This window comes from Stegostoma tigrinum, chromosome 34 (genome assembly GCF_030684315.1).
Source record: "Stegostoma tigrinum isolate sSteTig4 chromosome 34, sSteTig4.hap1, whole genome shotgun sequence".
NCBI classification, from domain to species: Eukaryota; Metazoa; Chordata; class Chondrichthyes; order Orectolobiformes; family Stegostomatidae; genus Stegostoma; species Stegostoma tigrinum.
The window spans coordinates 4201160-4226743 of NC_081387.1; the positions used below are offsets into that span (position 1 = coordinate 4201160).

Sequence of the window (25584 nt, forward strand, 5' to 3'; positions counted from 1 at the left end):
CTCACCTTCATCCAAAACTTACCTCATCTGCCATGCATTTGCCCGATCAACCTGTCCAAATCACACTAAAACATCTCTGCATCCTCCTTGCGGTTCACCCTCTCACCTAGCTTTATGTTGTCTGCTAACTTTAAGATATAACATTTAGTTTCTTCATCTAAATCATTAATACATGTTGTGAATAGATGGAATCCGAGCACTAATCCCGACAGTACATCACTGGTCACTGGGCTGCCACTCAGAAAATGACCCATTTATTCCTACTGTTTGTTTCCAATTTGCCAGTTCTGGGTCCATTTCAGTACATTATCCCCCATCCCATCCATTGACACGCTAATCCCTTACATGGGACCCAATCGATTACCTTCTGCAAGTCCAAGTAAACCACGCCCACTGGCAACTCCTTATCAACTTTACCAGTTACAGCCTTGAAAAATTTCAGTAGGTTTTTCAAGCATGATTTCCATTTTGTTTATCCATATTGAATGTGTCCAATCCTGTCACAATTTTCCACATGCTCTGCTATTTTCTTTATGATGGACTCTAGCATTTCCCTATTACCAATGTCAGGCCGCCCCGATAATTCTCTGTTTTGTCTCTACCTCTTTTACCTTAGGGTATGATTAGCTACTGTCCAATCACTAGGAACTGTTCCAGAGTCTCGAAAGATGAAAACCAATGTATCCACTTCCAGGATCACTTTCTTAAGTACTCTGTGACATAGATTGTTGGGCCCGGGGGATGTGTTAATCCCATCAACTTCCCCAACAGCATTTCCATACTAAAACTGATTTCCTTCAGTTCCTCTCTTTCACTCAACTGTGTTTCCTTACATTTTTATGGTATTATTTGTGTCCATTGTGAGGTCAGAACCAAAATATATATTGGCCTGTCATCTCTGTCCCCCATTATAAACGGGCCCTGTTTCTTATGATTTGTCTTCACTAATCTTTTTCTCTTCAAATGCCTCCGCAAGTTTTTAAAATTAGTTCATACGTTACCTGCAAGCTTACTCTCATATACTATTTATTTTGTGAACCAATCTCTTTGATTTCCTTTGCTGAAGTCAAAACTGCTTCCAATCCTCAGGTCTGCTTTTATCAGCCGATTTGTAAGCCCCTTCCTTGGATCCAGTACGATCCCTAAATTTCCCTTGCTAGCCCATTCCCATTTTGTGTCAGAAGGAATGAACAATTATTGCACTTCCTCTTTAAATGTTTGCCACTGTCAATCCACTGTTATGTCTTCAAATAACACTAACCAATTTATCATAGCCAACTCATGCCTTATGCCATCTTAGTTTCCTCTACTCTCGGAATCAATTGTGTCACTTTCCATCTTAATGAAGCATTGTATCATATTAAGGTTATTTTTCCTCAGCCAGACTACCAATTATCCCTTTCTTAATTCACAATATCCAGTCTTGGATGGCCTGTCCTCTACTTGGTTCCTCAGTGTTTTGATCTCGAAAACCATCTTGTACATACTCTCGGAATTCATCTTCCACAGCCCTGTTACTGTTGGTTTGTCCAATTTATAGGCAGATTAAACTCACCCATAATGGCAGCTACACCCTTGTTGCTTGTGGCTCTAATTTCATACTTAATTCCTTCCCTAACATTACCACTACAGTTCAGGGGTCTATATACAACCCCACTATCATTTTCTGGACCCTGGGTTTCTATACAGATTTCAGTTTACTGGAGCTGATGTATTTCATCACCATTGTGTCAATGGTCTCTTTATCCGACAATGCTGCCTCACCTCATTTTCCTCTTGTCTGGCCTTCCTAAAAACCAAACACCTCAGATATTCAATTCCCACCCTTGATGGCCCCGCAGCCATTTCTCTATAATCCGAACTATATCATACCTGTTTATATCCATTCACATGACAAATTCATCCACTTCATTCAGAATGCGTCAAGCATTTATAATACCTTAAGTTTTAGCTTCCCAACATTTTAAATCCTGTTCACGGTATTCAGCACTGTAGCTTGAATTCTCTGCCTATTACTTTTCATATTTCCAATTCTGTCTTTTGTTTTTACCCATCTTTACCTCTCTATTGTCTCCTTGTATAGATTTCTATCCCTCTGCCATTTTAGTTTAAACCCATGCCAACTGCACTTACAAATATATCCTCCAGAAATACGTTTGAGGAAAACAAACTGGAAGGGAGTGCAAGAAGCTAAGGAAGATAGTGCTTCCAATGTGTCCCGTTCACTCATCACCTTTGTGTTTACTGACTTTTCTTTGCTCAAAGTCTGAAAACATCTCGGTTTTAAAATTCTCATCCTTGTTTTTAAATTCCTCCTTGGCCTCAATCCAGATCCTTCAGCATGATCTCGATGGTTTGGGTGAGTGGGCAAATCAATGGCAGATGCGGTATAATTTGGATAAATGTGAGGTTATTTACTTTGGAAGCAAAAACAAGAAGGCAGAATACCACATGAATGGCTATACATTGGGAGAGGTGAGTGTGCAGCAGGACCTGGGTGTCCTTGTGTACCAGTCGCTGAAGGTAAGCATGCAGGTGCAGTAGCCAGTAAAGAAGGCAAATGGTATGTTGGCCTTCATTGCAAAAGGTTTTGAGTACAGGAGCACGGATGTGTGGTTGCAGTTGTACAGGGCATTGCTGAGACCTCATCTAGAATATTGTATGCAATTTTGTATCCTTTTCTGAGGAAGGATGCTCTTGCTCTTGAGGGAATGCAGTGAAGGTTTACCAGGCTGATTCCGGGTCTTCCAAATGAGGAGAGATCAACTAGATTGGTATTGTATTCACTTGAGTTCAGACAAATGAGGGGGGATCTCATTGAGACTTATAAAATTCAAAAAGGACTTGACAATGTAGATGCAGGGAGGATGTCCCCAAAGGTAGGTGTATCCAGAAGCAGGCGTCACAGTTTGAGGATTCCGGATAAATGATTTAGGATGGAACTGAGGAGACATTTCTTCACCCAAAGAGTGGTGAGCCTCTGGAATTCATTACCATAGGAAGTTGTAGATACCAACATATTGAAAGTATTCAAAAGGTGACTAGATATAGCACTTGGGGCAAATGGGATCAAAGGTTATGGGGAGAAAGCAGGTTCAGGCTATTGAGTTGGATGATCAGCCATGAGCATGTAGAATGGTGGAGCAAGCTCGAAGGTCCAAATGGCCTCCTCCTGCTCTTATCTTCTATGTTTCTATGTTTCCCCATCTTTCTAATCTCTTTCAGCTCTATAACCCTCTGAGACCTGACATTTCTCCAAATTCTTCAGCATCTCCCACTTTAGTTATTCCAACATTGGTAACTGTGCCTTCAGCTGCCCTCAAAGTCTACTTAGAACTGATGGTGTGAGCATTTGACCGTGGCAGACAATATAAACACAACAGTGTATTGCTCAACTGAAAGCCATGAACACAGAATTGAGCTCGCGTCCCTTAGACCTGGTCTCTGCTCCCTTTCTGCCACACCCATCTCTGACCCATTGCTTTCATGAATTCACATGTAATTATTTCAAGGTTACAACCTTATCTCCCCTTACAGTGAATGTGCTTCCTCACTGGGAGACTGCTTCACAAGGAGAGTCTGATTGAACACCTAGTCACTGATATTTTACACAAAAAAAACAGCTTTCATTTACAAAGCCCCTAAACATAGTTCAATGTTCAAAAGGTTTCAAGAAGAGACCCCAGGATTCGAGCACTGAGGTTTACACTCCAGTGCAGCAGTGAGGGATTGTGCCACTCTCAAACCAAATGTTAAACAAAGGACCTTTCTGCTCCCCCTAAGTTGAAAGATTTCATTGCCCTATTTTGAAAGGGAACATAGGATCTATCTCTGGTGTCTGACAATGTTAATTCATTAGTCAACACCATTGAAAAACAGAATTTCTGGTCATTCTTATGTTGCTGTTTATGGGAGCTTCATGTGCACATATTGTCCATCACATTTTGTGCGTTACCACAGTCACCACACGTTAAAACTACTTCATTGGCTGTAAGATAATAAAATGCGAGGCTGAATGAACACAGCAGGCCCAGCAGCATCTCAGGAGCACAAAACTGATGTTTCGGGCCTAGACCCTTCACCAGAGAGTCTCTGATGAAGGGTCTAGGCCCGAAACGTCAGCTTTTGTGCTCCTGAGATGCTGCTGGGCCTGTGTTCATCCAGCCTCACATTTTATTATCTTGGATTCTCCAGCATCTGCAGTTCCCATTATCACTGATACATTTTCATTGGCTGTAAATTGCTTTGGGACATTGTATGGTCATGAAAGGCCTGAAATAATGAGATGTTTAGCCTTTTCCAGGTGGTTACAGAGATAGAACATCGAACATTACAGCACAGTACAGGCCATTCGGCCCTCGATGTTGTGCCGACCTGTCATACCTATGGGGATGTAAAGTCTTACAGCAATTTGAAAACACAGGAAACATTTGTCTCCCAACATACAGAGAGAACTGAACAGTCCACAGAACAGTAACCAGCTCCCAACACACACACACACACACACACACACACAGAACTCAACACCAGGAAATCAGTAAGAATCCTCAGACAGTCTGCACCTCCCAGATAATTACACTTCATCTTCTCATATTCAGGAATGAGCCATCAACAAAACTCAGGCTGGAAATCAGAAGGGAAATGTTTCCAATAAACACACTCGATATCCAACACACAGCTCCAGTCAAACAGTTCAGTGCAAAGCACTGAGTAAACAGCTCTCTCAGCTGGATCTTCTCACACAGCATAAGGGACATTTCCACCCCTGATTACCCACAGGACAGTCAGACTGCCTGAAGATTGGTGTGGATATTATGGGATACAATTTGTATAAAAGCTGCTCCTTCACTCACCATCTCCTCACTTGGTTTTCAGTCCCTATAGGAAGTGAACCAGCTCTGGAAGAGGAAGAGGAGAGAATGGGCAGAGTGGGTGGGCTCTCTGATTGACGTCTCTCACAGCCAATCCAAATATTTCTGCAGCAACATGAGTTTCCTGAAGCTTGGGAAACTGACCAGTGAAATGGAGCTGACTTTGAGTAGCAAATCAGGTGGGGATTTAAACTTGTCATTGTCCCATCTGAATTAAATCTCACTTATTGCAGCTGCTGTCTCTTCCCTTATTCCTCTGTTTGACAGAGCTTTTAGTGTGGGAACAACATTCTTCACCCTCAAAGGCTTTCAAACTGACACATCAGTGTGGGATGTATTTGACAGCAGATCAGAAGAGGAAGACCCACAGCATTCAATACAGCAATGATGTGCATTGGTGGGATCAGTACATCAATAGGAGGGAGAGTAACAAGAAGGAGGGGAGTGCGAGGGTCACGGAAGAGGAGAATAGAGGAACAAATAGAGGGGTAAAAAAAATTGACTCCAGTTCTGGGATCGACTCTTGAGTGTGTTAACCCCTCATTTGCTCTTGATGCATAATGGGGGAGTCACCAGTCTCGAGAACAGTGGAAACAGTAGATGTGGAGAATACACCGATGGTGGTAGAGACAAAAAAAAACTACATATGCTAAAATCTAAGGTAGACAAACGGGAGGATGGAAGGACACAGCAAGCCAGGCAATCCGGAAGAAGGGTAATACCGAAACGGTGACTTCTCCTTTCCTCAAGATGCTGCCTGGCGCGCAATGTTCTTCCAGGCTTCTGTTTGTCTGCCGACGATGGTAGTTGACTTTATGTTCAACACTATTTTGAGTGGCTCAGGAGCTGCCTCTGTCACTACAGTCTCCACCACACATGCTGCAGAGGAAGACAGCAAGGTCAAAATGTACAGGATTTGCTGACCTGTTTTCTTTGGGCTACTTACACAATTCTTTCAATTTCTGCTCGGCTGTTCCAAACAGTAAGCCTGTCAGCCACTGATTTCGCTGACACATTGTCAGTTCCTCTAACTTTGTTTCATTTACACTGTAGCAGACATATGATGCACAGGAGGTCATGACCTAATGGCCAGTTCATTGTGCAGGAAGTCTTTGGGTATACAGCTATCATCAATCAGAGAAATACGGTTGATTATACAGACACAATGAGCTCAGTACTGTGGGAATGCTGATGGAATTAGAAGCGTCCTGGAGCTGTGGGTTGATGGCTTCATCCTCTCAAGAGACACTGAAAATGCATCTGAGACAGTGAATGTACAAACTGTTCAGCCTTTGAAATAGACCACAGCTGACAATAACTTCTAAATTTCTGTTTGATTCACTTTCTAAGGGGTCATTCCCAGGGTCGTATTTTTCATCCTGCAAACTAGCAGTCTGGAAGTTTGATTTTATTTAAAATGGTCACTAATTAGAACTGCAAATGTCAACGTTGTTGTTGTGTCTGGGTTTCTGAAGCTGTGAAAGGTGGTAAAGTCCTTGGTGTCAGAGGAAGTGAAACTGATGGAGAAACATGTACTGACTTCAAGAGCCAGGAACCTCCTACAGACTAGGTACTGATAGATGATCCCATGTCAAGTAAACATCCAAACATCCTAAATCCCACCTGCTCAAGTCCAGCCATACTCCAGAACAACCATCTCCTATCTGAAAATCCCTGGTATTCCTGTAAAACTGAGCTGTAATGCGCCATCCCATCTCTAGAGGAGCTGTAACAAAATCAGAAATTTTGCTTGGAGAAACTCCCAGGTCTCAAAGCATCTGTGGAAAGAAAACAGAGTTAGCATTGAATTCAGTGACCCCCTTCAGAACTGAGAGTAGCTAGGAAAAGGTTGCATTTTGGCTGATGAGAGGAGATTTTTGTGGGGGTGTGGGGAGTGCATGGATAGATGGAAACTGAGCCCAGATAGTGAAAAAAAAGGCAAAGGATTATTGATAGCAAGTTAGGGAAGAAGAAAAACTAGATATGTGGTAATGGGAATATGATAGGGTAAACACATGTTGGCTGTGCTGAAAGAAACCCATGCCATTCGAAGCCTGAGGTGTGGGGGTAGATAAAAGATCTGAAAAAAGATATCCATGCTGTAAAATTTTTAAACTTGATGTTGAGCCCTGAAAGCTGGAAGGTCCCCAAGCGAAGATAAGAAATTGATCTTCCAGCTTAAGTTGAGCTTCACTGGAACAGGCCTGAGACAGAAATATTGGTGTGAGAACGCAGAGGCCTGTTGAAGTGGTAGGCAGTTGGAAGCTCAGAGTTATTTTTGCAGACAGAATGTAGGTGTTCTGCAATGCAATGGGGTGGCAACAGTCTAGTGCGTTTATTGTTAGACTGGTAATCCAGAGGATGGGTTTGAATCCCGCCATTGGCAGATGGTGGAATTTGAATGCAGTAAAAACCTGGAGTTCAGGGTCTAATGATAATTATGAAATTATAATTGATTGTTGGGGGTGGTGGGGAAAACCTTCTGGCTCACTGATGTCCTTGTGGAAACTGCCGTCCTTATTTGGTCTGGACTATGTGTCACTCTAGACCTACAGCAATGTGGTTGACTCTGAACTGCCCTCTGGAATTGGCAATAAATGCTGGCCTATTCAGTGACTACCCCATCCCGTGAATGAATTTTTAAAAAATGTTCATCCAGTCTACATTTTGTCTCCCTGATGTAGAGGAGATCTTTAGGTGAGCTGTGTCTTGGGGAAGCACTACTTGTCCAGGTCCTCTTCCCAAACACAGCATCCAATTTGATGAAGATCAATGATACAAGAGTGTCTGAATGAGTGAGGTAGTGGAATCATGACCTGATCTGAGGTGTGAGTGATGCTCCAGGGACAATTTGGACGGAGCTTGCCTCTGTATCAAATCTGTGCTGTCCCTTCTGTTTGAGTGTTTGATGGGACAATGTCAATGTGGTGAAGTTATTCCATGCTGTTGGTGGGTTAACTCCAATCTCCCAGATTCAGCATGAACCCATGCAGGTAGAAAGAATAGTCAATGTTCACAACTCCTCTTTTTAATACTTTATTGTAACATACATAAACTTAGAAATATCCTGCTCCCCCCACAAGTTAAATCATGAGAAAACTCATAAACTCTGTTCCTGGAACATCTGAGCCAATTCTCGCTGTTAATCCTTGAAATGCTGCTTCTGAAAAGTTGCTGCTTCAATTTCTGCTGTTCTTTTTCCTTTGTCCTGTTTGAGTTAATTCAATCCCCTTATTAAACTGATTTTCTGAGCAGCTCTATACTGTGCAGTGGGGTCACCGCTGTCTGCTTTTACTGTTGTCTGCTTCTGCTCTAACTGCTCTCTGTGACTATTAACATCTGCTCCTACAACCACTCTTACTGCTAAACACACATTTCATAAAACCAGCAAAAACATAACACCTGTGACAATGACCACCACAAATTTCTACCTAAATCTGTGTCATCTTACACATTTTAACAATTCCACATCCTGGTACATGACCAGTCCATTAACACAGGATTGTACATTGCTGTACCTTCTCTTTGAGCATTTATTGGGGCACTGTCAACGTGTTCAGACCCTCACAGCCCTCTGGCTGAAAAAAAACACTCAGCTCCCCTCTAATCCTTCCATCAATTATTTTCAATCTCTCCTCCCTGATTATTAACATTCCTGCTCAGGGAAATAAGATTGAAACAATCCTATCAGCGGCGTCTGCCACTTCCCTCCCTTCCACTAACCTCACCTTGGAGAAGCCTCCATTAACACTCACCTGTCTTAGCCCTGAACTCAGTCTTTCTCCTTCCTCTCCCAGCTCCCTTTAAGTCTTCACCAAACTCATACTGTCTGAAGAACCATTTCCCCATCCTTCTTTCTCCGGTGCATGTGCCGATCCCACTACTACATGTCATCACTGCCATAGTCTTCCTCTTCTGATCTGCTGTCAAACAAATTTAAGGATACACATCCCACACTGATATTGTCAGTTTGAAAGCCTCTGAGGGTGAAGAATGCTATTCCCACACTAGAAATCTCTGTCAAACATTTACCAGGGAAACTGAGACAGCAGCTACAATAAGTGAGGCTTTAATCAGATGGGACAATGACAAGTTTAAATCACATGGAAAAGAACAAGACCCAAGAAAAAATTACAGTACAGGAATAGGCCCTTCGGCCCTCCAAACTTTCACCGACATGCTGCCCGTCACTACTAATACCCCCTACCATTCCGGGGACCATCTCCCTCTATTCCCATCCTATACATGTATTTGTCAAGACAATCTTTAAAAGTCACTATAGTACCTACTTCCACAACCTCCCTTGGCAGCAAGTTCCAGGCACCCAACACCCCCTGTGTAAAAAACTTGCCTCATACATCACCTTTAAACCTTGCTCCTTATACTGTAAACCCATGGTAACTGACTCCTCCACCCTGGGAAAAAGCTTCTGACTGTCCAGTCTGTCCATGCCCTTCATACTCTTGTAGACCTCTATAATGTCGATCCTCAACCTCCATCGTTCCAGTGGGATCAACCCAAGTTTCTCCAACCTAATAGCTAATGCCCTCCATACCAGGCAACATCCTGGTATTTTTTTTCTGTACCCTCTCCAAAGCCACCATATCCTTCTGGGAGTGTGATGACCAGAATTGAACACGATATTTCAAATGCAGCCTAACTGAGGTTCTATAAAGCTGCAACATTACCTGCAAATTTTTAAACTCAATGCCCCAGCCAATGAAGGCAAGCATGCCATATGCCTTGTCGTCTACCTTTTCCACCTACATTGCCACTTTCACTGACCTGTGTACCTATACACCCAGATTCCTCCCTTAGGAGTTCTGCCATTTACTGTATATTTTCCATCTGGATTAGACCTTCCAAAATGCATTACCTCACATTTTTCCAGACGAAACTCCATCCGTCATCTCTCTGAGTCACCAACCGATCTATATCCTGCTGTATCCTTTGATGGTCTTCATCGCTATCTGCAAATCCACCAACCTTTGTGTCATGGGCAAACTTACTCATCAGACCAGTTACATTTTCGTCAAAATCATTTATATATATTACAAACAGCAAAGGTCCCAACACTGCTCGCTGAGGAACGCCACTAGCCACGGCCCTCCATTCAGAAACGCACCTTTCTATGGCTACCCTCTGTCTTCTATGACCGTGCCAGTTTTTTTATCCATCTTGCAAGCTCACCTCTGACCCCGTGCGACTTTAACTTCTGTATCAGCCTGCCATGAGGGACCTTATCAAAGGTTTTACTGAAGTCCATGTAGACAGCATCCACTCCCCTGCCCTCATCGATCATCTTGGTCACTTCCTCAAAAAACTCAACCAAGTTAGTGAGAAACAACCTCTCCTTCACAAAACCATGTTGCCTCTCGCTAATATGCCCAGTGATTTCCGGGTGGGAGTAAATCCTGTCCTGAAGAATCCTCTCCAATAATTTCCCTACCACTGACATAATTAGCTAGATTATCCTTGCCACCCTTCTTAAACAAAGGAACAATATTGCCTATTCTCCAATCCTCTGGGACCTCCCCTGTAGCCAGTGAGGACACAAAGATTTCCCTCAAGGCCCAGCAATTTCCTCCCTTAACTCTCACAGTATCCTGTGGTATATCCAATCAGACACTGGGGACTTCAAGATAACAAAGTGTGGGGCTGGATGAACACAGCAGGCCAAGCAGCATCTTCAGAGCACAAAAACTGACGTTTCGGACCTAGACCCTTCATCAGAGAGGGGGATGGGGAGACCTTTTGTGCTCCTAAGATGCTGCTTGGCCTGCTGTGTTCATCCTGCCCCACACTTTGTTATCTTGGAATCTCCAGCATCTGCAGTTCCCAATATCTCAGACACTGGGGACTTGTCTACCCTAATGTTCTTAAGACCCCCAACACCTCCTCCCTTTTGATCTCAACATGACACAAACTATCTACATATCCTTTCCCAGATTCATCATCCACCAAATCCTTCTATATGGTGAATACTGACGCAAAGTACTAATCTAATACCTCACCCATTTCCTCAGGCTCCACACATAAATTCCCTTCTCTTTCCTTGAGTGGGCCAACCCTCGGTCTGGCTACTCTCTTACTCTTTATATATGTACAAAAAGCCTTGGAACTTTCCTTAATCCTGTTGGCTAATGACTTTTCATGACTCCTTTTAGTCCTCCTGACTCCTTACTTAAGTTTCTTTCGACCTTCCTTGTATTCCTTTGTGCATTCCCAGCCTCCTAACCTTGATAAATGCTTCCTTTTTCTTTCTGAATAGACACACAATATGTCTCGTTATCCAAAGTTCCCTAAACTTGCCATAATTATTCTTCATCCTTACAGCAACTTACAATTGAAAGCCTCCCACATATCATGCGGTGATTTGTCCTCAACCAACTGCCTCCAATCTACATTCTTCAGTACCCACCTAACATTGTTGTAATTAGCCTTCCCCCAATTTAGCACCTTTACCTGACAACTATACCAATCTCTATCCATCAGTACCTTAAAACTTAATGAATTGTGATCACTGTTGCCGAGCTGCTCCCTGAGACATGGAAAGGATGACCTTCAGAAATGATGGCATTCAGCTTATTGCTAATGACTGAAATAAATTTGCCTCATCAACTACAGCACCTTCTCTAGTTGCAGTGTCAACCTAGTAGGGCATTTTGTGTGTGATGAAGATGGTAAATTCTCTACACAAGTCTCATGTTACCAACTGATCTGACCACTGATAAGTGTGTTGAATGTTTGCACCCTGACTGCCTTCTCATTGTCAACTCCGGCAATGATTTGACAGCAGTATTAAGGTGAAATTGTGGTTTCCTGTCATTTCACTTTGGTTTTGTCATTCACAACAATTCTTACTTCTAGTCTTTTCAAGTTTTGCACCTTGTAGCGAAATTTGTTTGTTTTGAGCAAGATGCCTGTCCGTCAGAGTCAGTTTCTCTGCTGTGTTGATGATTTCCAGAGCATGTTATGCTGTTGCTTCTTGCTGAATCTGAACTATTTCACACTGTGTACCAGCATCAACTTCCTTCAGAAAGTGTATACCTCATCAGCTTGTTAGTGATGTTCATCTGCTTCCCTCGCTTGTACTTCACTTCCCAGAGATATCTATGAAAGCAAAATCATATTCTGTACAATATTTGGAGCAATTAGAAGTGGTTTGAGAAAGATGTTTTGAAATTGCTTATGGTCAGGCTCTACCATCACTTTCTGTCTCCCAAACAGGTATTGGTTGAAAAGTTCTGATTCAAAGAAAATAGCCAGACTCTCTTTTGCAATGCCTGTGTACAGTGTTGTTCAGTGTGCGTTAATGTTGTGGATACAAATACAACTAGTTGTCCTCACTGCATGAGGGCTGTCCCAAGTTTGTTGCAGTGCTATGACTGAGTGAATACTAGCTAAGAACATGCTTGCATACTTCCTGTATAGGTCTGCTGATGATCCTGGAAGTCCAACATTTGTATGATGGCTGTATTGCAGAACTCCCACTGGTAGGGATCCCCCCTGCAAATGTAAATACATTGATGGGCCAGGAGTTTCAATGACTCTCTGAAAGCCTTGTCAAAGACATCACACATAAAGAGTTTTTCCCCTGTGTGAATCCAGGTGCATTCCAAATGTTCTTACACATCTAGGAATGTTCTTCACAATCTCAGAACTGAAGGGAAACTCTCCTGTGTGGATCTTCCGATGGAGCAGGAAGTGTGATTAATTCAAGAATGATTTGTCACACACTTCACATGTGAAACGTTTCTCCCCTGTGTGAATCCTCTGATGTCGCAGGAGTCTAGATGAAACTGAGAATGATTTGCTACACATATCACATGAGAATGGCTTCTCCCCAGTATGAGCAGGTTGGTGTCTACGAAGTTGCAAAGAAGTCAAGAATGATTTGTCACATACATCACATGTAAATGGCTTTACCCCTGTGTGAATGAGTTGGTGTCTATGGAGGCTCGATAAGTCTGAGAATGACTTGTCACACACCTCACATGTGAATGGTTTCTCTCCTGTGTGAATGCGTCTGTGCACGTGGAGGGTTGAGGTCTGTGAGAATGATTTGTCACACACCTCACACACAAAAGGCTTCTCCCCCGTGTGAGTGCGTTTGTGTCTGCGAAGGGTTGATGATTCTGAGAATGATTTGTCACACACCTCGCACTTGAATGGTTTTTCACCTGTGTGAATGCGCTGGTGTACTCGGAGGGTTGATGACTCTGAAAACACTTTGTCACACTCATCGCACTTGAATGGTTTCTCCCCTGTGTGAATCCTCTGGTGGAGCAGGAGACCTGATGAATCTGAGAAGGATTTGTCACACACATCACACATGAACGGTTTCCTCTCTGTGTGGACAGGTTGATGTCTGTGGAGGTGTGATGAATTTGAGAAAGATTTGTCACATAGCTCACATGTGAATGGTTTCTCCCCAGTGTGAATGCGTTGGTGTACCCTCAAGGTCGATGACTCTGAGAATGATCTGTCACACACCTCACACCTGAATGGTTTCTCTCCTGTATGAATGCGTTGGTGTCTGCGGAGCGTTGATAAGTCTGAGAATGATTTGTTGCACACCTCACAGGTAAATGGTTTTTCCCCCGTGTGGATGCGTTGGTGTATGCGGAGGGTTGATGTCTGTGTGAATGATATGTCACACATCTCACACACAAAAGGTTTCTCCCCAGTGTGAACACGTTGGTGCCTGCGGAGGATCCATGAATCTGAGAATGATTTGTCACACACCTCACATATGAAGGGTTTCTCCCCTGTGTGAACCTGCTGGTGAACACGGAGGTGCGATGACTCTGAGAATGATTTGTTATACATCTCGCTGGTAAATGGTTTCTCCTCTGTGAGAATGTGCTGGTGTTTCACTAGGCCTGGTAATTGTGAAAAGCCCCTGTTACACACATCACATACAAATGGTTTCTTGCCAGTGTGAACATGCTTGTGTCTCACAAGTGTCGATATCTTTGAAAAACTTTGTTTGCACAACTTACCCTTGAATTGTTACATAGATAGTAGGAACTGCCAATGCTGGAGAATGTGAGATAACATGGAGTGAAGCTGAATGAACACAGCAGGCCAAGCAACATCAGAGGAGCAGGAAAGCTTGACGTTTCGGGTTGGGACCCTTCTTCATCCAGCTTCACACTGTGTTATCTCACCCTTGAATTGTTTCACTTCCATAAAGTTGCCCTAATTTTAACAATTGTTCAGTTGTGTGTGGGTGATTTTTGTGTTGCCCTCCTCACACACGTCAACTTGAACAGACTGTCATCTGTAGGAATGAGTCAGTGATTCATTAGGCTTGATGGATGATTGAAGCATTCACCACACTTGGAGTCACTCACACTTCTTCCCAGCCTCACCCTATTCAATCACCTACAGCTGAACCTTCAGAAAGGTTGGTTCTGATGGAAGGCTCCACACCACTGACCAGTTTCAGATCTGATGATATGTCAAAGCTCCCCTGACCCAACTGATTTCAAGATACTGGTTTCACTGCCCAACCTTCTCTGTTTTGAGCAATGCTGTGAAGGGACTGGATGTCTTCCCACAGTTGTGCAGTTGTTCCTTGGATGAAGGTCAAGATCTATCTGCAGTGTCTATCCTTTCTGTATTTTCTGGTGTAGCATGCTGTAATTCTTCTGTAAAACATGAAAAGGAAACATGATTTCCTCCAACTCTCCATTCTTCTTTACTGAAGGGGCTGACTCCTCAGTTACAGACTGTTCCACAGTGAGTGACAATTCGTCAGTATGGAAATTAGACTGCATCAGATGCAATTCCTTTCTTTTTTCTCATTAATTGTAAGTTCAAAACCTGCTGCCTTTCATTTCTGTCCATCTGACAACATCACACTTTTAAAGTTCTCATCCCTGATTTCAAGTCCCTCCATTACCTCACAGTTCTCCATCTGTCATTTCTGCCAGCCTTACAACCCTCTAAGATCTCAACATTTCTCCAAAGTCAGGTCTCTTGATCATCTCCTGTTTAAATCATTCCACCATTAGTGGCTATGCCTTCAGTTGCTGAGGACCCAACCTCAGAAATTCCCTCTTGAAGCCTCTCTGCTTTGCCACCTCACCTTTCTCCTTTAATTCCCTATTTCTGACATGCTTCTGCTCAGGTTTATGGTAATCTCTCCTAATATCTCCTCATGTGCCTTGGTGTTAGTGATTGGTCAATAACTACGACATGATCAATGATTACGACAAGATCAATGTCGAGAATGAGTGATCTCAGGGACTGCATCTGCTCTCTCAGGGGTGATGTCCATTTGCGTGGAAGTCAAGTTTTTGACCAACACCTTTCTTCTTGATCAGAGCTGCCTGTCATATCACAGGAAAGTTCACAATAAGCTATTAGCCAGTATGAGTAAAGATTAAATCCTCAGAGATAGGAACTTGCAAAAATTGCTTTTAGATTTTAGTGAAATAATTTTGAACTGATACAAGCCCAAATTTTGTATCAACCCAGAAGAAGACACAGTTTTCAAGCCTCAGTGTCCACTCAGCAGTGATGTTATTGAATATTTAACCTCACTTCAGACAAAGAAATGTTTGTAGAAGCAGCAGATGTTGTATACACCACAGTGTATTGGTCTAGTGAGATGCCCATGAACCGAAATACATTCTTCACCCTTTAAGACGAAATTGGTCTTAGAATGATCAACATCTTGAGGAGATCTCTGCTCCCTCTGTGCCACTTGCTTTCCTCCATTCCTATGCTGCTCTGGTGTCATTTTGAGGTTACAACCTTGAGGGTAAATCTACCCCTTCACTGGGAGACTACTTTACAGTTGGACAGTAATCTATGAGGGAGAATCATGCTGCTCTGACTAAATGCCTAATCATTGTCTAACATTTTATAGAACAATAGTCAACAGCTTGCATTTACATTGCAACCTGAAAATAGTTCAAAGTCCAAAAGATGCGAAGGGGAGATTTCAGGATTTGAGCATTCCAGTGTAATAATGAAACCATCTTTCAGAGAGAATGTTAAACAAAAGTGCTCTCTCTAACCTAAGTCTAAAAGATCCAATGGCACTATTTTAAAGCGAAACTGGTAGTTATCCCTGATCCCTGGTGTAGTTCATCAAATCAACACCACCACCAAAAAGCAAATGATCTGGTCGTTCTCATGTTGTGTTTATGGAAGCTTGTTTTACACACATTGATAATCACATTTTCAATGTCACCATGGTGACCACACATCAAAGTACTTCACTGATTGCAAATTGCTTTCGGACATTGTGTGGTCGTCAAAGACATTATTTTTGAATCACATACAGAACTCAACACCAGGATATCGGTTAGAATGCTCAGATACTCTGCACCTCCCAGATAATTACGCCTCACCTTCTCATATTCAGGAATGAACCATCAACAAAACACAGCCTGGAAATCAGGAGGGAAATGCTTCCAATAAACACACTCAATATCCAACACACAGCTCCAGTCAGACAGTTCAGCACAAAGCACTGAGTAAACAGCTCTCTCAGCTGGATCTTCTCACACAGCATAAGGGGCATTTCCACCCCTGATTACCCACAGGACAGTCAGACTGCCTGAAGACTGGTGTGGATATTATGGGATACAATTTGTACAAAAGCTACTCCTTCACTCACCATCTCCTCACTTGGTTTTCAGTCCCTACAGGAAGTGAACCAGCTCTGGAAGAGGAAGAGGAGAGAATGGGCAGAGTGGGTGGGCTCTCTGATTGACGTCTCTCACAGCCAATCTAAATACTTCTGCAGTAACATGAGTTTCTTGAAGCTTGGGAAACTGACCGGTGAAATGGAGGTGACTTTGAGGCTTCAATAGTGACCCTATTCCTGAGTGTACCTGTGCTTGGAGAATTATTGAGATTCATAGATGAACTTTTTGGCTGCAGGTGAGACCTGGGGAGTGATTTATCACTCCTTGCCAGATCTTTCCGTTGGGCATCTTGTGTATCTGCTGTTTCTATACTCCATGTCTACTCTTTCTGCTCTTTCCATGCTCAGTGTAAAAGATCTCATGACAGTATTGGAAGCAGAATGTGGTGTCTGGCAATGTTAGTTTATAAATCTGGGGCAGGCAGTGGCCAAGTGTTACTGTTGCTGGACTGTTAACCCAGAGGCTCAGATAATGTTTTAGGGACACAAGTTCAAATCCTGATACAGCAGATGGTGGAATTTGAATTCAATAAATGTCTGGAATTAAAGAGTCTATTGCTGACCATGATTCAATTTTTTTTTTATTTGCTCAGAGGATGAGGGCGTCACTGGCTAGGCAGCATTTATTGCCCATGGAACAATTAAGAGTCAACAACATTGCTGTGGGTCTGGAGTTGCATGTAGGCCAGGTGGTTTCCTTCCCTAAAGGACATTAGTGAATGAGATGGGTTTTTCCAACAATCGACAATGGATTCATGGTCATCATTAGACTCTTAATTCCAAACGTTTATTGAAATCAAATTCCGCCCTCTGCCATGGTAGGATTTGAACCCATGTCCCTAGAACATTATCTGGGTTTCTAGATTAACAGTCCAGCGATAATACCATTAGGCCATCACCTCCTGTCACATTTCCTGGTTGTCTTCCTAAGTCACTGGACCCGAAACATTAACTGATTTTTCCTTCACAGATGCTGCCAGTCTTGCTGAGTTTCTCCAGCAACTTCTGTTTTTGTTCCAGGTCACTCACGCCCTGATCAGGATCAAGATTCTCCTGCTTCAGTCAGTCAGACTCTCCTGTATCACCTTAATGTTATTGATTGGTGTGATTGGGAGCAGGCCACAGTCAAATTGGAAGTACTCCAGTCACAGCTCATTTAGTGATGGGAGGTGTACTGCCTCGCAGTTTCTTTGAGGAAAACCAGGTATTTTCAGACAGTAATATAAAACAGAGATTGTGGATGCTGGAGGTCTGAAACAAAAATAGAAACTGCTGGCAAAACTCAGCAGATTTGGCAGCATCTGTGGGAAGAAAGCAGAGTTAAGGTTTTGAATTCAGAGACTCTTCATCAGAACCAATAGCTGCAAGTAAAATCTGATATTTATGCTGAAGGAGAGTTTGGGTGGGGCAGGAAAGTGAGGTGACCAGATAGGTGGAAATGGATAGAGTAATATGAAAGGAGTCAATAAATAAGGGGATTATGGATGGCAGGCCAGGACAGAAGAGAAGCTGAATAAGTGATAATGAGAGCTTTTTTCTCTTTATTCATTCATACGATGAAGGTGTTGCTGGCTAGGCAGCAATTTATTGCCCATCTCTAATTGCCCAGAGGGCAACTAAGAGTCACCCACATTGCTGTGGGTCTAGAGTCACATGTAAGCCAGACCAGCTAAGGATGGCAATTTCCTTCCCTATAGGACATCAGTGAACCTTTGGATTTTTCCTTGACAATTGGCATTGAATCATGGTCTTAATTAATAGATTCTTAACTCCAGATATTTTGTTGAACTCAAATGCCACCACCTGCCGTGGTGGGATTCAAACCCATGTCACCAGAACATTATCTGGGTCTCTGGATTAACAGTGCAGTGACAATACCACTAGGCTACTGCCTCCCCTTCAAGGATAGTTTATACTGAAAGCAAACCATGTAATGTGACAATAGGCCTGAGATTAGATGAATGTGGACTGACTCTGTGAAAAGCAACCCAAGCCATAAGAGGACTGGTGTCGGGAGGGTATAAAACATGGAAGGATGAATCAGGCTCTAAAGTTATTGAACTCAGACTGCAGGATGGAAACCCAGGTGGAAAATGAGATGCTATTCTTCAAGCTTGCGCTTCAATGTCAAGTTCAACCCCCATCAATGTGCATTGATCCTAGGTTCATTTTATACAAAACCCTAGTCACTCCCAGTAATCCCATGTTTTACGCAAAACCCCACTTCACTCCCACTGACATGATGCTCATAGTACACAAAACCCCATGCACTCCCACTAATCCCATGTTTATTTTGCTCAAAACTATCACTTTCACTGACACAATGTTTATATTATACAAAACTCCATTCATGAACACTAATACCATCTTCACTTTATTTAAAAAACTCATTCTTTTCCACCGACGTAATATTCTTTTTACACAAAACCCCATTCACACCATGTGATCTCATGTTCATTCACACAAAACCTCATTCACTCCCATTAATCCCATGTTCATTTTGTAGGAAGCCTCACTCTCTTCCACTGACATGATATTTGTGTTACATAAACCTTATTCATTCTCATTGATCCCATTTAATTTTACACAAAACCTCGTTCTTTGATTAGTGAAGCTGATTAATGTTGGCTGTATTACAGCACAGAGACAGACAGCCAAATCAAACTTATCCCTCTGTTCATAACACTGGAAAATTAAAACCTTCAAAGATACTCAAAATTGACCCAATGGATCCTAACTAAAATCTCTTGAATCAATTTGTAAGTAATTGATTCCATACACAGGGTTTGTAGCTTAAAACTACTTAGCAATTTATTAACAATACAGTCAACATGAGCAGACCAATATTAAACAACAGGTAATCTGATCAATACCTGTGATTTATATAAAAGAAAAACAGACAAATAAACACAGTCAAGGAATGAATTTAAAAAAAGCAAAATATTTGAGAAAAGTGTGGGTCTTTTTGGGGAAAATTTAAGTGAGCATATTTTAACGGGCCTTTATGGCAGTCAGTTGAATGATATGCTCCTCCTGTTGGATGTGGGAGTTTAGGTTACAGTCTGCTTTGCCTGGAGACTATGTCTGCAGGACTATGCATTTGGATCCACCTCTTGGACTGGAGGCCTATGACCAACAGTGTTCCGCAGGTATTGGTACTGAGTCTACTTTTGTTTGTAATTTATATGAACTGTTTGTATAAGAATTTAAGAGGCATGGTCAGTAAGTTTGTGGATGACACCAAAATTGGTGGTATTGTTGACGGTGTAAGATCTAGGATTATCTAAAACTACAAAGGGATCATAATCAATTGGGCCAATGTGCCGAGGAGTGGCAGGTGGAGTTTAATTTGGATAAATGCAAGATACTGTATTTTGATAAAATAAACAAGGGTCTGACTTACGCAGTTATTGGTAGGGCCCTGGGTGATGCTATCAAACAGAGAGACCCGGGGTTTCATTATTCTTTGAAAGTTACATCACAGGTAGATAGAGTGGGTAAGAAGGCATTTAGTATGCTTGCCATCATTACTTAGACCATTGACTATAGCAGCTGAGATGTCATGTTGTGTTTGTACAGGATGTTGGTGAGGCCACCTTTGGAGTACTGTGTACAGTTTCATCAACCTGCTATAGGAAGGATATTATTAAATTGGAGAGGGCTCAGAAAGATTCACCAGGATGTTGCCGGGACTGTGGGGTTTGAATTATAAGGATAGGTTGGATAGGCTGGGACCTTTTCACTGGAGCGTAGGATGTTGAGAGATGATCTTACAGAGATTATAAAATTATGAAGAGCATAGATAAGGTTAATTGCAAAAGTCTTTTCCCTAGGGTGGTGAGTTCAAAACTAGGGACCATATTCCTAAGGTGAGAGGAAAAAGATTTAAAAGGGACCTGAGGGGCAACATTTTCACACAGTGGGTGGTTGAACTGCCAGAAGAAGTAGTCGATGCAGGTACAGTTACAACAGTTCGAAGACATTTTTATAGGTACATGAATTGGAAAAATCTAGAGGGATATGGGCTAAACACAGGCAAACAGGACTGGTTTAGTTTGGGAAACTTGGCTGGCATGGACAAGTTGGACTGAAGGATCTGTTTCCATGCTGTATGACTCTATGATTCTAAAATGGGCCAGATTACTTAGGAAGTTTTCTCAATGCATATTACTTAATTGAAACATATAAAATAATCAGGGGGTTAGATAGGGTGGATAGGGAGAGCCTTTTTCCTAGGATGGTGACGGCGAGCATGAGGGGACATAGCTTTAAATTGAGGGGTGAAAGATATAGGACAGATGTCAGAGGTAGTTTCTTTACTCAGAGAGTAGTAAGGGAATGGAATGCTTTGCCTGCAACGGTAGTAGATTCGCCAACTTTAGGTACATTTAATTCGTCATTGGACAAACATATGGACGTACCTGGAATAGTGTAGGTTAGATGGGCTTAAGATCGGTATGACAGGTCGGCACAACATCGAGGGCCGAAGGGCCTGTACTGTGCTGTAATGTTCTATGTTCTATATAGTTGTTTCTTGTTCATTTTCTAAACATTATCTTTTTATTCACATTGAGGAAGTTTCAGTAATACTAATACCTTAGCTTCTATTCTCTGAACTTCCAATAGCTGATAATGGGTGGTTAGGCAGGAAGCTTTCAAATCTTCATGCGGTAGCACCAATAGCCAAACTCCTTCTGTCAGAAATCCCATTTCAAAATAGTCCTAAACTTCTGCCTCCTCCCACTGTTTGACTATTATGTTCTCTCCCAGACCGGCTGGCACCACTACCCAGATACTGACTTTGTTAATGGCCAAATATGTGCTCACAAACATGTGCATTAGTTAACCATACTGTTTTGTCTGAAGTTCAAGCATCCATTGAGTTCTCTGATCAAGAACCAACCTACAATTAACCTCTAGGCCTGAAATCTGATCAATATTGTAACTCAGTCAACACATGAAAAGCTCACACCAAGGAGTTAAGGTTAACTAACTGATCAGTGATGTAAAATAAAATATATTGCTTAATCAAACTGTTAGTAGTAGATAATCAAGCGAACTTGCAACACTAAATTCCCTGTAATTGCAATGATGTTCGTGGAATATCTGAATCACCGGTGCACAATCCATAAAGCAATGTGATTTACTAAACCAAATACTATGGCTACATTGATGAATAGAATGAAGAATTCTTGGATTTGTCTGCTAACAAATATAATGTTAAATGTTTCTCTGGAAGGTCTAACTTAAAGTGAAAGTTCTAAGTGATGTCTGTATCACTCGATCCATGTGGGGGATTGAGGTTGCTGCACAAATCAGTAATGAACATCCCCCCAAAACCAACACATCACATGGTCCAACAGAAAGTCCCAGAGGAAAAAGATCAATGTCTCAGCCCAACAGGAATTGCAGGAGCAGCTCACAACCAATCTAAAAAAACGTCACACGCTCCAACTCATTTCCCAAACAATGGGATCAATCGAAAGTCAACTGGATTAAACTCCCGTGTTCAGGCCATTTGAGCATCATCTCCAGGACTGGCTTAGAGAACATGATGCTCAAATATGTGATCTCCTGTAATGAAATGACCAGCTGTCATTGCTGGGCAGAACAACCCAAGGACACAACTCAAGAAGGCAGCATTTCAATAACTCAAGGTTGACACCCAAACACAAATCCACAAGATAAAAGACGTGGTGGGAAAAGAAAGTCCGAGAAATCCAATAATCTGCTGATCATGACATTTAAAAGTTTTGAGTCACCAGGGTCATCTAAAATCCAAGGACAAATGAACAAAATCCCTTTCATTCCTAGCATCTTGTTAAGGATGACAATGATATTCATAAACACTGGAAAGAACATTTTCTGAATGCAGCCATGAATCCTCCAGAGATCCACAGCATCACGAAGCCCAGGTATGTTCTGTGCACAAAAAGCAGGACAAATTCAACCCATCCTCGATGATGGAAGATGTCATCAACAGTACTATTAAGCAGCACCTGCTCAGGGACACCCAGTTTGATCTCATTACAACCTAAATCAATTTAAGAGGTATTGTGAGAGTGACTGCCCTTGATACAAAGGTTGTATCTGACAGAGTGTGGCTTGAAGGAGCCCAGACAAAACTGGAGTCAATGGGAATCAGGGAGAAAACTCTCTGCTGGTTGGCACATAAATACCAGGCAATGACCACAAGGCAGAGGCTAACCATTGTCATTTGACATTTAATGGCATTACAGTCACTGAATCCTACACTATCAACGTCGTGGAAGCTACCATTAACCAGAAATTGAAAACTGAAAACCAAAACTGAAGGTATGGTGGACAACGAAGAAGGATACGTCAGAGTACAATAGGTTCTTGATTAGATGGGCCAATGGGCCGAGGAGTGGCACATGGAGTTTAATTTAGGTAAATGTGAGGTGGAAAGGCAAATTATTTATTTAATGGTTAGGTTCTGGGGAGTGTTGCTGAACAAAGATACCTTGGATTGCAAGTTCATACTTCCTTGAAAGTAGAGTCGTCAGTAGATAGGATAGTGAAGAAGGCATTTGGTATGCTTGACTTTATTAGACAGTGCAAGATTTGGGAGGTGATGTTGTGGCTGTACAGGTCATTGGTTAGGCCACTTTTGGAATACTATGTACAGTTCTGCTCACCCTGCTATAGAAAGGATGTTGTGAAACTTGAAAAGATTCAGAAAAAATTTACAAGGATGTTGCCAGGGTTGGAAGGTTTAAGCTAATAGGGAGAGACTGAATAGGCTGGGGCTATTTTCCCTGGAGGGTTAAAGGCTGAGGGTGACTTTATAGAGATTTCTAAAATCATGAGGGGCAACGTACAGGGTAAATAGACAAGAACTTTTTCCTGGGGTTGGGGAGTGAAAATTAAAGGGCAAAGGTTTAAGGTGAGAGTGGAAAGATTTAAAAGGTACTAAGGGGCAACTTTTTCACATAAAGGGTGGTACATGTATAGAATGAGCAGCCAGAGAAAGTGGTGGAAGCTGGTACACTTAACATTTAAAAGGCATCTGAATGGGTTTATGAATAGGAAGGGTTTAGAAAGATATGGGCCAAATACTGGCAAATGGGACTATTTATCTAGGTTATCTGGTTAGTATGGAAGTGTTGGACTGAAGGGTCTATTTCAGTGCTGTGCATCTCTATGACTCTAATTATCCAGAGAAGTACTATGGTCTTAGCTTTCATTAATCGAGGGATTGAGTTCAAAAGCCATGAAGTTATGCTCCAGCTATACAAAAGCTTGGCTCAACCACACCTGGAGTACTGTGTCCAGTTCTGGTCACCTCATTACAGGAAAGGTGTGGAAACGTTAGAAAAGCTACCGAGGAGATTTACCAGGATGTTGCCTGAAATAGAGGGAAGGTCTCATGAGGAAAAGTTGAGAGCGCTATGGCTTTTCTCTTTCGAATGATGAAGGATGAGACGTGACTTAATAGAGGTGTACAAAATGATCAGAGGTATAGATAGAGTAGACAGCCAGAGAATTTTTCCCAGAGTGGAGGTAGCTTTTACGAGGGGACATAGTTTTAAAGTGAAAGGAGGTAGATATCGGGGACACGGCAGAGGTAGGTTCTTTACTCAGAAGGGTGGTAGAGGCCTGGAATGCATTGCCGGAGAGGGTAGTGGGGTCGGTCTCATTAAGGGTATTTAAGCAGATATTAGACAGGCATATGGATGATAGTATAAAGTAGCGGTGGAGCTTAGATAGACTTTAGGTTTAGGGTAAAAGTTCGGCAACAACATCATGGGCTGAAGAGCCTGTACTGTGCTATGCTGTTCTATGTTCTACAAGAACAGGTCAGAGTTACTCACTTCACGCATCCCAAGACCCTGTTGACCATCCACAAGGCACAAGTCAAGAGTGTGATAGATTACTCCACACTTGCCTGGATGAGTGAAGTTCCAACAACATTCAACGAGTTTGACACCATTCAAGACAAAACAGTCTGACTGTGTGCCACAATATCCACAAACATTTACTGTCTCCACACTAACCTCATTAGCAGCAGTGTATACCATCTACAAGATGCACTGCAGAAATTCACCCAGACTCCTTAGACAGCACCTTTCAAACCCATGATCACATCCGTCGAGAAGGACAGGGAAATTACAGGGAAAATGGAAGGTATCAGCAGGTTGTGCTTCTGTGCAAATTATCCTGTTCTACCTTTAAAATTCTTGGAGAACAATACTGTCAGTTATTACAACACCTACTGGATGAGGTTCCACTGCAGCCTGGAATTGGAAAATCTGTCTTTCACCAAGAAGACTGCTGTATGTGGAGAAACAACAGCCTCATCTTCACAGAATCTGACACCACCTAAAAATTTCCCAAAACCTGCTGCCCATGTCGTACTCATACCAAGTCCTGTTCATTTCTCAGCCCTTAACACTGCAAGCTGTTTCCCCAGTCTCTCACAGGGAGGGTAAATGCATGCTGAAGAAGCATCCTTCAGTACTTCTTGAAGCAGAGTTCAAACTTGTGTGTCACCATACTACCCTGCCCTGATGCCAGTTCGAGGTTACAACCCCGTTTCACTTTACAACAAGTCTGTCCTGGTACTGGGGAGACTGCTTCACAGTGAGGGACAGTGAACTGTGAAGGGAGTCACACTGCTCCAACTGAATGCCTGGTCACTTTCTGATACTTTACACTACAGCAATATACAATTTCCATTGATATAGGACTGTTAACATAGTTCAGTATCTCAAGGTGTTTTGTAAGAATGTTATTAATATTTGATAGTGAGACACATCTGTTAATGTTTGTGCATGTGACTAACAATTTGAAAAGGTGGATTTTAAGTAGTATCTTCAGGAGGAAGGATAGGTGTAGTGATGGAATGGTTTAGAGAGGGTATTCCACAGCTTACGCCAAAAACTGCTAAAGACACAACCACCAACAGTTGCTTCAGTAAAATCAAGGATGTCATGTTTGGAATTAGCAAAATGCAGGATTTTGGAGGCTTGCGGGGCTGGAGGAGATTTCAGAAAGGGAAAATGATGCTCATGAGGGGATTTG

At 42.3% G+C, this 25584-nt stretch overlaps 2 protein-coding genes across 4 annotated transcripts in view; one reads left to right on the forward strand and one right to left on the reverse strand.

Annotated features, from left to right (window-relative positions):
* Positions 1-16544, reverse strand: part of LOC125446366 (uncharacterized) — a 281544-nt gene extending 265000 nt beyond the window's left edge. Inside the window, 4 exon segments of the mRNA XM_059639405.1 lie at positions 5818-5918; positions 9748-9857; positions 12504-14527; positions 16510-16544. Of these exon segments, the coding sequence (XP_059495388.1) occupies positions 5818-5918; positions 9748-9857; positions 12504-13703 (1411 nt within the window). The 5' untranslated portion in view covers positions 13704-14527; positions 16510-16544.
* Positions 1-25584, forward strand: part of LOC125446407 (zinc finger protein 271-like) — a 132585-nt gene that overhangs the window by 57287 nt on the left and 49714 nt on the right. Inside the window, exon 4 of one of the 3 annotated variants that reach the window (XR_009442932.1) lies at positions 4876-5044. The exons of the other annotated variants lie outside the window; for them this stretch is intronic. The gene's annotated coding sequence lies outside the window, so the exon portion shown is untranslated. Of the gene's footprint in view, positions 1-4875; positions 5045-25584 lie in introns of those variants that run through there. 3 annotated transcript variants of the gene reach the window in all.